This window comes from Homalodisca vitripennis, unplaced genomic scaffold, assembly GCF_021130785.1.
Source record: "Homalodisca vitripennis isolate AUS2020 unplaced genomic scaffold, UT_GWSS_2.1 ScUCBcl_6532;HRSCAF=13783, whole genome shotgun sequence".
Classification (NCBI taxonomy): domain Eukaryota; kingdom Metazoa; phylum Arthropoda; class Insecta; order Hemiptera; family Cicadellidae; genus Homalodisca; species Homalodisca vitripennis.
The window spans coordinates 16,317-31,090 of record NW_025782641.1 but is presented as its reverse complement, the minus strand read 5'-3'; the positions used below and the strand labels follow the sequence as shown (position 1 = coordinate 31,090).

The 14,774-nt window shown below is 33.0% G+C and overlaps 1 protein-coding gene across 1 annotated transcript in view; it reads left to right on the top strand.

Annotated features, from left to right (window-relative positions):
• Positions 1 to 637: 637 nt before the first annotated feature.
• LOC124373849 (cyclin-K-like) overlaps positions 638 to 14,774 on the top strand; it is a 28,551-nt gene continuing 14,414 nt past the window's right edge. Inside the window, exons 1-2 of the mRNA XM_046832172.1 lie at positions 638 to 801; positions 9,972 to 10,204. Of these exons, the coding sequence (XP_046688128.1) occupies positions 798 to 801; positions 9,972 to 10,204 (237 nt within the window). The 5' untranslated portion in view covers positions 638 to 797. The remainder of the gene's footprint in view (positions 802 to 9,971; positions 10,205 to 14,774) is intronic.

Genomic DNA, 14,774 nt, shown 5'->3' with positions numbered 1-14,774 from the left:
TTTCTTTACCAATAAAGGCATTTCCCAGAATTATTTTCAAATTCAGTCTTGTCTTGTCCTGTTGTCCTGACAATTCACTGGTTATTGTGACTGTTAATGGCTGAACATTAAACTGTAAAACGCTCTATCCGACTGCATAAAGACAAGCCCAATCTTGAAAAAGAGGTTAAGCAACGATGGTTTAGCGTCATTACATTAGTGTCAGGGATTTTGTTGAGGACTGTGGTCAGACTTGATATTAACATAAAGAAAGCTCTACTTATAAAGGTTGTTATTTATCTTATGTTTATAGATAACCTTATTTTATATAATTTGTCTGGAAATAATTATTTAAGCATATAAAATTTAAACACATCATTTACAAATTATAACATGGGTTTTTCATAATTATCCCTTTAACTGCTGTTTTTGTTATGCATTCTGTGTTCAAATGAAGAAGGTCTGATTTTTGAATAATTCTATTTATTATTGTGATGTAGCCCAATGGTATCCCATGACATTAACGTCACTGTGATACTGAAACAAAAACCGAAATTTGGAAGAAACATTTTATTTTCATGAGAAAGTAAAGGGAAGTTTAAGGTTGAGAGGAAATCTGTTTTGGGCAAATGTGGCAACCACTGCGTCTGTTTATTCATTAAATCTTTATACTAGGTTAACTGTAACTGGTTAACTTGTTGGTTTGTGAGGAAAGATTTGTATCTAATGTTTATTAAAGTGTTCAAGGAAAGGGTATGTAGTTATGAAACAGTGAACTGATTAAAAATATTGAAGAAGAAGCTAATTTTCTCCTGAAAATGGGTAAATAATGAAGCCATTAACTTTCTTACAGCTTTAGTTTGAATATTTTTGTAGACTACGTATACAAAATTAATAGTACTATATTAAAACTGGTGTCTTCTGGGCTATTTTGATTCTCATAAGATGTGAAATATTATGAAATATTACTCTTTGACACAGGTTTTTGTGTTCTTATATTTCATGATAGAGTACAAGAATAAATGTAGGTGTCAGGAGCTAGCCTACATGGGCTAGTTCAGTCAACTAGGATACAAACAAGTAAAACATAACCTCAATATCAGAACAATCTTACCTAAACCTAGGTCTGGAGCCATTCCTGTTGAGTTCAAAATGGTCTGTGTTTTCTACATTTTGTAAGCTTTAATTTTTCAACCCTGTTTGAGAAATCGGGGTTAGATTGTAATAAAGAGATTACCAGTGGGGTCATTCCATGTCAATTCAACCAGGTCATTTCACCAAACACCTCAGATTTTTATGAAACTTGGTACATTTGTTCTATATATAGAGATTAATAACACCACCAAATTTTAAATTTTTATCTCACATACTTTTTTAGTTATGGCACTTTAAAGTTTGGTCGTTTCTCAGTTTCCGAGCATTGGATAGTGCCCAGTAAAACGTGTATTAGGATAGAAAAAAAAATTCTCATTCACTTATTTGGCACCCAATCTTGGTGAAATTTTTAAGGTAGGTTTATATAAGTATAAGGAAGTTAAAAAAATATATAACATAACCCTAAGCTAAGCATAAAATATTATATAAAAAATATTTTTTGAACTTTTTACAATTTAAAAAACGGGAACATGGCTCAGCGTAAAATTAAATATCTCAAAAAGGGAATGAGATAATCAAGAATTTTTTCCCCCTAAATTATCTATATGAAATGGGCTTTAATTTAATAAAATAAAAGTTTTGTGTATTTTCTTCCTTCTATTTATTGATACCATTGAAAGTGACATTATATTACTTACGAGCAATGTGAAGTTCGCCTGGTTTCAATAAATGGGTATAGCTTGTTAAACAAGGATAAATTACATTTTTATGTTTGGAAATCATAATTCACCCTTTCACTGTACTTATTTTAAGGCTTTGAAAGTTAATGAACCATTAGCTTTTCAATTAATTTTATGCACTCTGGTGAGAATTGATATGTTCTTCCAGTCGAGGTGTGTGGAGGCTCAACCACTGCAAGGATGTGTGGAATCGGCACATCACATATATCATCTCGTTTTGGCCAGTAAAATGAGGGGGATGGTCCTGCTGGATGAAGAAATTTTACTGTAGCGTCTCCATCTTCCTTGGCAACATTTGTTATTATCCCAAAGAACCAAAGATTGTCGTATTTACAAGCAATGTAGCGTGAGGGGTACAAATCTTCTTCTCTTACATTTAAGGCCAACCCTCTCCTTAAATTGTACGTTAGGCTAGGATGTTCATCAGTACTAATTCGCCTTGCTTCTAATGTTCCTGAAGAGTCCAAGGGTCTAAAGTTGTGAAAAACTTCTGGTACCTGGAAGAGTATTAAGGTTTTCAAAACGTGTTTCAAGCTGTCGGCGAACATCATCTGCTGATTCTTTTGAAATGAAATGGAAATTTATTTTGGATATGTTTGATTTACAAAACTCGTAAAAGGTAGCTGCTGTTAGTATTTGATCTTGAAGAGGCCTTTGAAGACTTGCTTTTCTCGCCAACCTTTTAACAGTTCCCCCAATACCGTCACATTCAGTTTTGCCGTGGCTTGTAGCAAAGAAAGACCATTGGCCTTTAATTTTGAAGTCTTTTTCATGAAGTGAAAGGTTCATGAAGTTGTATTTGTTCTTGTACTGTCCGGCGCAACCGTCACTGTAATAGTGAACATCCGTGACATTGGGATAATTTTCCTTGACATACTCTAACAGGGTTTCTTGTATTTTATAAACCATACAAACATCATGATTTAAGTCATCGAAGATTACACAATGTGATGAGACTATTTTTTCCTCGTCAACACACATGTTAATAATTACTGGATGAACAGTACAGGAGTCTGAGGTCCAATGATAACCCTGCACCTCATCTTGAATCACAAATGAGAAATTCTCACTAAAGTCCATTGATATAATGGCTTCGTTTGGCGCACAGTTATCCTTTAAGCTTTTAAAATAGCTGGACTGGCTTTTTGCAATATAAGAATGAGGGATCAGTTTCTCTATTTTTGTTGCCAACTCGTCAACAAATTCATCAATAGTTGAAGTTTGTGTTATCATCTGTGTCCTGTCTGTAGCTACCCACTGTTTGAATTCTATTCTATCATCTTCTTCATAGTTTTCAAACTTTGCTTGTAAGAATGTTGTCAGATTGTCTTTTGAGGGACATGTTTCACATCGCCTTAACATGCAGTTTTGAGTTGGATTTTCACATAAAAGAAGATTTTGTAGATCTTTGTGACTCTCTTCCAGTTGTGCTGCATGTATTAAGAGCAACACATTTTGATGAATAGTACACACACAAACAGAGTGTGTTCCACTAGCACCAGCCAGAACACACCATTTGGGACGAAGAGTACAAAACTTGGAGAACCCTATTTTTATGTCAGGATGTTCCCTTTTGAAGTTTGCAAATATTTCATTGAGGTTACTTAAAATTAATCTTTTCTTCTCATATTTTTTCTTTCCCAGGCTTACTACATCTTTCATACCTGGCAAAACTCTTGATTGCTCGTCGCTTTGATAAAAATTTGTGACCAACTCCACAACTTCAGGACTGAGTTTCTTTCCTCTTCTTGGTTCAGGTTCAGCCAAAAGTCCTTTTTCTTTGTACAATTTTTGTGCCTGTCTAGCAGAATAATCAGACACTTCAAAGGCATCTTTGATTTTTGTTCTCGACCAATTCAGTGATGCTGGAATCGTTAATAGTTGTATTTTCTTTTTTGATGAAAGTTTATTTACTTCACTTTTTATATTCTCAACAAGCAGGTCCATTTCATCTGCTTTTTGTTCAGCTGTTTTTTGCAATTTAGGTATTTTTGGTGGCAACTGAACATCTAAAACTGTTTCAATTTTCTTTTTTACATTTTGATGCAGTTTTTCTAATTTATTTTGTGCATAACCAATTTTGGAGTTTTCATTCAACGCATGTAATTTAAGAGGTGAACAACCAATATCTGTTAAAGAGGAATTTAGAGAATCAATAGCCTCTTCTTTTTGTAACTGAGTTTCAGTTTCAGTCGGCAGTGTAAAAAGATCATCATCATGTGATTCTTCTTCACAGTCATTTGGAGTAGAGAATATATTTTTAGAGCAATTGGTGCACAACTTTTCCCCTGGTTTTACCTTTAAACCTTTTGTGATACAGGCCTGACTTTGCTGAATACTTACAACTCTTAAGCCATTTTTAATGGGTTTCTTATGTTTTTTAAAAGGATCACAACAGACTTTTTGGAGGAATTCGTACTTGGTCAAAAATAAACTCTTATGATGCAAACAAATGTTAATTATTTCCTTATCATCTAATTCACTTCTTATTTTAATCAAGTTGAGATTTTCTTCAGACAAATCACTAACATTTTCTAGCCCTTTTTTTGTAACATAGTTAATTTGTGGCATTCTGTCAGTTTTAATAGCCCTATACTACACTTATTGTCCATTTCTAATTGATTTAAAAGCAGGTTAAATTTCTCTTCTTTACAAATGCATCATAAAACAACGAAAATTTCAAAAATTAAGTTCAAAAATTTGATCTATACAAGTATATGGAATATCATTAATCTTTGTATTAATATTAGGTTTTTTAAAGATTGGCACCTTAGTTAAAACTCAATTCAACACTCAGACACACACACTAACACAATATCATAAATCCAAAGAAAGGTAAACACCACTTTATAACCACCACAGCTTATAACACTGTTACCTCTTGGGACACTAGTAACAGACTGGCTCATAACTGTCAGATACACTGCCTAGAAAAGCAGCCTGTCATGACATGAAAACCTCGTGTTGCAACTTGCCCAGATTAGGAGGTAGAATATCTGCCTGTTTATTTCTGTAGTCTAATCTATTTAAACATGAATGTTGACATTGAACTTAGGTACAGTACTGTGTTAAACTAAGCTTCTATATAAATATTATAATAATTATAATGTTTATATAGAACATTATAATTATTAAAATGTTAAATTAAAATTATTAAAAATTTTATTTAATTTTCATTAACAATCTGTAGCCATTGAGACTGGTACAACCTCGCTTTGATTGTAATTAATATATTGTAACTTGCAATGGCCTTAGTTAATAGAAGGAAGAAAATACACAAAACTTTTATTTTATTAAATTAAAGCCCACTTCATATAGATAATTTAGGGGGGAAAAAAATTCTTGATTATCTCATTCCCTTTTTGAGATATTTAATTTTACGCTGAGCCATGTTCCCGTTTTTTAAATTGTAAAAAGTTCAAAAAATATTTTTTATATAATATTTTATGCTTAGCTTAGGGTTATGTTATATATTTTTTTAACTTCCTTATACTTATATAAACCTACCTTGAAAATTTCACCAAGATTGGGTGCCAAATAAGTGAATGAGAATTTTTTTTTCTATCCTAATACACGTTTTACTGGGCACTATCCAAGGCTCGGAAATTGAGAAACGACCAAACTTTAAAGTGCCATAACTAAAAAAGATGTGAGATAAAAATTTAAAATTTGGTGGTGTTATTAATCTCTATATATAGAACAAAATGTACCAAGTTTCATAAAAATCTGAGGTGTTTGGTGAAAAAATTATTTTTTTCTGGTTGAATTGATGTGGAATGACCCAGTGTTTGAAAAATCAATATAGGAAGTTTCGGCATAGATTGCCAGCGTGGAATTTTTCATACATGTTAGTTCTTAGGTGTACATGGCTAGTGTTGTAATTAACATCATTGTCTACTCTTTTATACTTTATTGAAACATTGCTTAACAATTATCTTCGGGGAGACTTACATAAGTGGCTTACACTCTTTATTCAGTTGTTTTTGTGAAATTTTTCAATATATTAAATCCAACTTTGATATGAAAAAATTGTACACAATAAGAGTTATAATAAATTACCGTAACAAGAAGAATCTCGTTTATTACAATTTTAAAAACAAATTTAACTCTAACATTACAAAACAACAAAACCAACTAAAGCCTAGACTTACTGATGAAAGAAACCTTACAATATTTATCACTTGCCCATCTTGATAGCAATGAGTAATAGCTTTTGTGGAGGAAAGAATTCTCCCCATGGGTTACCAGGAGCTAAACGTACATGTTAAAGCCATTTCCACTAATCTTGTCACTTGCTAGAAATATCTCACGTATTTTCCTCATATTCATTGCCATTTTCAGTCTCAAAATATTAGTTACTTCTTACGGTTTGCTGTTTACAGTAAACATGCTATAAGTAATAAGGTGAAATCATATGCTAAGTTAAATAAATTCCAATATCGAATTATGCCTTCGGATAAAAACATCGAACAATTCGTTAAAACAACCAAATAACGAGTGCAGGTTGCTTATTAAAGTCTACCCTTATCTTCTTGAAATATTTCTGCCTCACTGAGAAGGAGAGCTATCTTAAGTCTACAGATATTAAATTAAAATTGCCAATAATAAGCAGCCGTCTACATAGGAGAATTAAAAGGGTGGAGCTTTCTCGTGATTGACAAGCTTAACCAACTACTGATCAGTTAAGAATAATATGGTTTTATTATTACCAGTTACCAACATTTTAGCAATTTCACATAACCTTCCTTGTTTAGGTACTTTGGTATAAAATAGAGGCCACTGTCTACATCAACAACTTGTTATTACTAATGGAAGTAGTTTAGGCTATCATAAATATTTTACTAGTAGTACTAAAGTTAAAGTTAATCTTTACAAGCGCTAACACGATCTGAGCTTGAGTTTGGGTACTACCTTGAAGAATGTTTTATTTCTTCGCCATAAGTGTAGGATGGCACACGGATAGACAAGGGCATTTCCGATCAGTACTTTTTCACACACTAGATCTGAACGACCGGAAGTTAAAAAATTAGTACTAATCTGAAATGCACCTGACCATAAGTGCGGGCTTGACGAAAGAAGGAAAAAATCCCTCGAGATAGTGCCTAAATTCAAGTTCAGATCACCTGAGTGCTGGTAAAGGTTAACTGTAATTTATTTATAATATGTACGGTATGATTTACCTATTTATATCGTGCAATAGTAGATAGGGACAGAGTAGCCTCCTTAAATTCCAAAGCACCATTGTTTTGGTTCTTGATTATTTCTAAAGTTTCTCTTTAACCTTCGATTATAGTGGAAATTTCCCAACTCAGTTGTGCACTTGATGTGACAATGAGAATACCTCTTCACCTAGATTACATTATATGGAGTCTAGTTGTCTCTGATGTTGGAAACAATGTAAAGAGTTCATTTGAGCTTCTTCATCGCCATCATTTTTTGGATTTCTTCTGACGGACATGTCTCCAGATTCCAGGAGTCAAGTCTATGTCAGATTCCAAACCCTGCACTACGAGGAAGGTTAACTGGTGCTAAACATAACATTTACATTCCTTTATGTTTGGTCTTATGTTCCGAGTAAGCGAAATAGACAGGAGGTCTCGGAAGCGCGCCCCTCCCCAAACTCGGAGCAAAGCATAAAAAAACCACATGCCACTAGTGGGAAGAGAGACAAAGAGAGACAAGACTTCGAGAACGTGATTTATAATTAAAGAGGTGGCGAACATTTTTATACAAAAATACAATTACTTCAGCACCACGGTGCACCACGTAACTTAAAAACTAAATAACAAAAGATAAAATTCCAATATAGACAATAACATAATAAATAAATAATATAATATAGAGATTTGATATATAAATAACAATTTCAGGTACGGCATGTAGGAAAAATTATCTTTAACTGGTAAGTGTTATGAACTGAGGGGAGGGAAAAGGTTGTAGAATTTCTAGGCCCACTATTTTTAAAAAGTAATTTGGTTTCAGGTTTGTAGCCAAAAAGTAAAAAAAAATATTTAAAGCCGATTTTCGAAGGAGGCGGGGGCTTAGTTGCCTCCACGAATCCGAATTAAAGATGAAATCCTCCCCTTCAGTTCATGTAACTAAACTAAATACACACTAGTCTTAACACTGGCCCTCCTCCAGATCTAATATCTGGCAGCACTCCCTGCACCCCAATCCTCGCAAGTTCAGTAAAAAAACATTTTGGATCCAACCTTGTTCCAGATGAAATGAATATGAGCACATACACTCCGGTTGGATGCCGGTACAGGAGCGCTGGCAGGGCACGGGGCATTCAGTTTTGGTTTCAGTGGTTTCATTGGGCAGACTCGCCGCACCAGTCCCGCTGACGGCACTCACGGGGACCCTATTGAATCCCAACATAACCAGTAGATATTTAGAAAAACTTTATTGTAACCTGAGAAATAATAAAAACTTAATTATGTTTGCCACAAAGTATATATAACATATTTAAATTTAACAACTAAAAATAACCATCTGTAACTAACAGTACCTTTTAAGTATCAAAAGACTATTTCCCAAAAATAACTCAAGACACCAAGTATTATAAGATACACTACTTGGTGACAATATTAAATGTTACGTACAAAACAAATTTTCAAATATTTAAACATTTACTTATAGGCTAGAACAGCCATACTAAACTATTCAGCTTGGTAACATTTACTTGTAACAATAATCAACTGTACTTTAATCATTCTATAATATTAATTGTAAGGTAGGCCTAATAATAATTATATAATTTACAAATAATAACAGTACATAATTTCCCAGATAACAATAATTAAATTATAATCCGTTCACGCTACTATAAAGCCAATAATTAAATAATAAAATGGAAATCATGAATGTTGCCACCCAATTTTGCACGCAACCCAAAACACGAGGTAACAAAACCTGCAAAGTCTGTACCGTCTCACCTACACTAAATAAATACAAGGTGATTACTAAATAAATAATTTCCGTTCGCCGAACGGATCGATTAGAAAGCACGGCGTAAAAATATAAAAACTTAACTGGCATAGTTAAAAAAATTAACAAATTTAGAACGTACGATAGACAGGAAAGAACACTTTGCGACACGAACAACGTACACGAGGAACACAAGTTACAAAAATAATATATAAACTACTTATAACTAAACTACGATAAATATATGTCTGCGTGGGAGAGAAAACCGCCAACAAAATAAAGTTAAGAGGGTGAGAGAGACAATTACCTGCCGAAAGTAGTGGAGTTAGCCAGCCATGGGGAAACGGGAAGAGCAGAGAACAGCCAGAACACAGTAAGCTTCTCCGAACGTGTCTGACCGCTCCGAACAGTAGCCGGTGCCGGTGCCGGTGAACAGCTGGTCGGTAAACTAGTCAAGGTCAACCAGCTGACCTCGACCAATCAGTCCAACCAGGCAGAAAATCAATACTTGATGGAGTGACTCCCCCACCGACTGACAATAGTGGCCGAAGTGGGAAAGGTAAGACAAAACAGAAAGTCCAAACTGAGCCCCGGCTCACTTAGTAAATCACATTTTTGCTATAGAGACAAATGAACAATATACCTCAAGCTATTAAAGTAAAATAAAGATGACTTATTTTACCAGGTAAAGTTAGGGCTAAGAAGCCCTCTCTAACACTTAACCTGGAGACCAATGGCTTGAAGGTGACTTCCAAACCACCACCAATGGCCAGGCAGGCAGGCTGCTTGCAAGGATAGGATTGCTCAGTGGTCACCCAGCCAAGCAGCAACCACACTCGAAGTTGCTTGATCTGGTTATCGTGCAATAACCGTTGTACCGGCTGCACTGCGCTATTAGCATACCATCGTTGGTAGCTAGCTATTAGTATCAGGCAACTTATAAAAATTGCAGAGGGTTTCATAACAATATTTACAGTCATAACAATTATGCATTTTAGATGCTCTTTGCATATTGGATATTCTTTTTGCTTATTGGATATACTTCTTTCTTAATTTAAAATGAACAATCCAAAAATATTGGTTTTATTTTTGTGAGACCTTTTGCTTTCAAAGAAAGCAGCATCAGACCTATATAACTGAATACAGAGTGAATGCTTTGTATAAGTCTTCTAATATAATTAAATTGATTATATCTATATAATAATTTCTTTTTCTTATCAATTTCAGATCCTAATTGCGGTATGCCATGTTGGTACTTTGAGAAGAAAGAGTTAAGAAACACTCCTTCTGTTCAAGATGGCATTGAATATGAGACCGAGTGTCGATACAGGAAGGAAGGAGCCAGATTCATCATTGACACTGGAACAAAGATGGACCTAGGCTACAACACTATGGCCACTGGAGTCGTTTATTTTCATAGATTTTACATGTATCATTCATTTAGAAATTTCCCCCGTTACGTAAGTCAATTTTTTTTCGTAGTAATTATTTATTTTAGAAGTGTATAAAGGTCAAGTTCACAAATGGTATAATTTCTAATTAACACGTTGACGAGCAGACTTCTTGATTGCAGCACACTCCTTACGGTGGTAAAGATGTTAAGGGATTTAAAAAAATAAAGTTATTTAACATTATTGTCTCAGACTATAATGCCACTTAATAGTACAAGGAAAAATGTAAAGTGGTTGGCAAAGCTGATTTTTTGTGATTTGTGTTTGGTTTACCATTTTCATTGAAGGTAAACCTTAAAAGGTTTACTTAAAATCCATGAGAGACGTAAAGCAGGTTATAAAAAAGGATGTTCAGTTATTTTTTCATACCATTATAATACCAAGGGTACAACACCTCAGCTCAGGTCAGGCCAGGGGCTTCCTTATCACATGTGGTGCACGATATTGAAGGTATGGCTGAAGGCTTTACAGAGGATGATTGTGTTGTTATTGTGGGAGATATGAACAATATTGGTGATAAATAATAAACTGAATTGGGTGAAACCTTAAAGGTAGGTGTAAGAAATATTTTAAAACCTACTGTAGTTGTATCCATACTTCTATATAGTTATGATCTAGCTAATCTTAATTACCATACAACTAGTATAAATTGTGACATAAAATGTAACTTAAGAAATGCTAGTGGAGTAATATTTGAAATAAATAAGGGTTTGAGCAGGTGGCACTAAGCCGATCACGGCCTGCACATGGTAAATTAAATTTGTGCGGCAGGCTTGCCAGGTGCGACCCCAAGTTCCTATCGCATCAATGCCTTTATCGCCCTTGCCCACTGAGCCTACACCCATACACCTCTCTTCCGTTTCAGTCCTGTCTCATTCATTTCCACTTTGTTAGATAAGACCTTCAAATTACTCTCCTTTATCCATTCCAACTCAGTCAGCAGTTTTTTTAGAACCCAAAGTAAACAATCCTTCTCTGCAACAGGAGCTGGAGGCTAGTGCTGCTTGGGATGCCAACGACTCAGTCCTGGGTCTATTAGAAATAAACAGTTTAAATGTTGTTAACTATAATATAAGAAGTGTATGTCATAAAATGCCTGAGTTAACGGTCTTCATAAAATCTCTCCCACAACGTCCGGATGTGTTATGTGTCCTGGAGACATGGACTGATGGTAACGGTTCTGCTATTTTGAATACTTTGGCGGGTTACAAGACAGTATCCGTGTACTCATGCATACAACAACGAGCGGGTGGCACTGTAATTTTGATAAGAAACGAACTTTAATATAAAATTGTTCCTTTTCCGAATTGTAACCTGTTCAGAAGACAGTTTTGAGTTCTCTGCAATTGAAGTGAGTAATAAAGGTGAATTATACTATATTATCTCTTTACAGAAATCCAAGTAACTCAATAGACACATTTTTTTTAAACTTGAAGAAACGCTTAAATTTTTTCAATCAAAACTACAAAATAAACACTTTGTTTTAGCTGTGGATTTCAATACAGACATTTTATCAGACAATACGGATTCTATCGAGTTTATGAAATTAATTTGGGCTAAGTATGAGTTTTACTGAAGCCACTAGAGTAACAAAACAATCTTCAACTGGAATTGATTGATAACATAATAACTAATTTTGCTCCAGCTCAGACATATGAAGAACCCAGTCCATCAGATCACAAAACATTATTCTTTCACGTACTGTTCCACAATTTAAGCAAACTCCTTGTAAGTAACCTCAATTTAAGAGAATTTTTAATAAAGAAAAATGTTTATATATTTGAATATTTATATCTCAACTTAACTTCAAATTACAAAATTGTACTGATTTTTTCAATAACTTAAAATGTTTTTATCATTTGCTTGTGTTAACTGTTAGTGAGTTTTTCTCCCTTAAACCACTCTGAAAGAAAAATAAGCTAAACACCGGCAAACTGGTCAGTAAACAGCAAGACAATGTAACTTCAATATTAAATGGGGAAAAATTTGTTAAACTTAGTGAAATTAAAAATTCTTTCAACACATTTTTTGTAAGTATCGGAAAAGATATAAAAAACAGATGATCTAACCTCTGGATAAAAACGGAAAAAATGTATCCAACAATGTTTTTGTTCCCAACTGACCCGGAGGAAATTCACAGAATTATAATGAGCTTTAAAAATATAAACTCGATTGGGTGGAATAAAATCCCAACCTCTGTCATGAAACAGACTGTCTTTTAGATTTCTGCTGCATTGGCAGGTTTAATAAATACATCATTTCAGACAGGGATAAAACCACTTTTTAAAAAGGGTGAAAAGAGAGACATGTCCAACTATAGGCCAATATCAATATCAATCCACTATTAATCTTTAAAAAAATAATGACAATTTGTATTTTTAAACATCTAGAAAAACATAAAATGTTATGTAAAAATTAATTTGGCTTCATTCAAAAATTTTTCATAGTGACTGCAGTTTACAATTTATTGGCTTAGTTTGTCTGTACTGTGCCCTTTGCTGTTTTTAATGTACATTAATGGCTTTTCCACAGTTTAGTTCATGCCTTTTTTAATCAGTTTCCAAAAGTAAATTTTCCTGAAATTGAAGTCGTCCACTCCTCAAATTTTCTCGGGGCAGTAGTGGACAGATACTTTAAATGGAATGAACACGTACAGCAACTAATAAAATACTAAGTACAGTTTGTTTGTTTTGCTTTGAGGACAATTGATTAGCTCTGTAACTAACCTTGATACTATTAAGTCTGTCTACTACCCATATGTTTTCTTGCACCTGTGATATGAAGTGGCATTTTGGGGAAATTCATTAATGTGTTCATTCATTGTTCTGTGTAAAAAATGTGTTCAAACTGCAAAAACACTTTATAAGAATTATGTTAAAGCTCCCATCCCGACAGTCATGTAAACCATTTAACCATTTTTCATAAATAAGAACATTTTTGACCTTCCCATCTCTGTACATTCTTAAAGTTTTTAGTTTTCACATATCTAATAGTGAACAGTTCCATAAAAATCAAGTGTTTCACCTTTACAATACAAGGAATCAGATACTACAATATCCTGTTCATCGGTTAAAACTTTTTGAGCAGAGAGTGTATTAATAATTTACAATAAATTGCCAGAATCTGTAAAAAATGAATATTTAATACAAACATTAAAAATTCTTTAAAATGCTACCTCATAAACCAGGCATATTACTCGGTTGAAGAGTACTTAAGTACTTAATTTATCTATTCATATTTCTTATGTACCTTAGATAATTTTGTTAAACCCAAATGTTATTTGTACTTTTAATTTCTCTTTCTATTTATTTGTTGGTTTGATTGTGACAATTCACATGTTTGTTTATACTTTGCAAACACAATGTGAAACTTTTATTGAATAAATGAGTAATAAATATAATTTTTATCCATAATTTGGTCTCTTAAAAGTGATGAATTGTTATTTCATTATGTTTTTTAATATTTATTTATGATTTTGATAACCTTTTGAGATTAAATATTGCTTAACTTTAAAAAAATTCAAAATAATGTTATATACATTAAATATAGCGGCGTAATTGAGCACGGCCTAGAAGATATAATTGGTAGCTAAAACTTTGGAGAATATTAGCACTATTATACTACATTTAGTGTAAAAATTGTATGGAGGTTGCATGTATTGAGAAGACATTTTTTTGTTGGACATTAGTTGAAAGCAATATTTTATTGATTGTCGGTTGGTACTGGAGTAGAATGAAAATAAACAGACTGATCAAGGATAGTCACCGATTTATATTTAACTGGTTAGTAATCATTATAAATGTATGTTAAAGGTTGGTTTCTTATTGGTAAATAAGTGGGATATACATAAATAAAAAATATAAATTTCCGTACCTACATGATTTATATTTCTAGTATTAATTTAGCACTAGATTTATTTTGTTTGGTGAATTTGACCCATAAATTTCCTCTAATTGTTGTGTTGGTCGAGCAAATTCATGTTATTGTCCATACTGAATATAATTTATTTTTAGTATTACATTTGTACTGTATTTATAGACTAGTTCTAAAATACATAAAATCATACAGTAAATCTGTGAAATCGATTTTAAAGTAGATAATAACAATAAAACTAACATTAACGTCTTCTGATGATTGAAATAACTGAATAATTTTAGATTCTTTTGGTGTACTCAAACATCTCGGAGTAAAATATTTTCTTTAAATCTTGTCTCTGATGTTGTTACATTTTAAATTAGAGATTGTACCTTTTAAGAATATATTAGATTATAAAAGACACTAATTCTGAAGATGGAGAAAATAGTTACCATAGTCGGCTAGAATTGTACTACGGATAAGCGTTTTCCAATGTTATTATTGTTATATTAAACGCTGTAATAAATCCAAAACTGACTACAAGGCTGATTATTTTGATACACTAATATAACCTAGAAACATTTGGAGATGATATCACATTTTGGTGTATGTTTGAATATTGAAATAAATTAATAATAACAATAATTAAATATGTTATAATTTAATAATTTAAAACGGTTTTTATTATGTTGAATTTAAATTGATCAAACTTAACTAATATTCC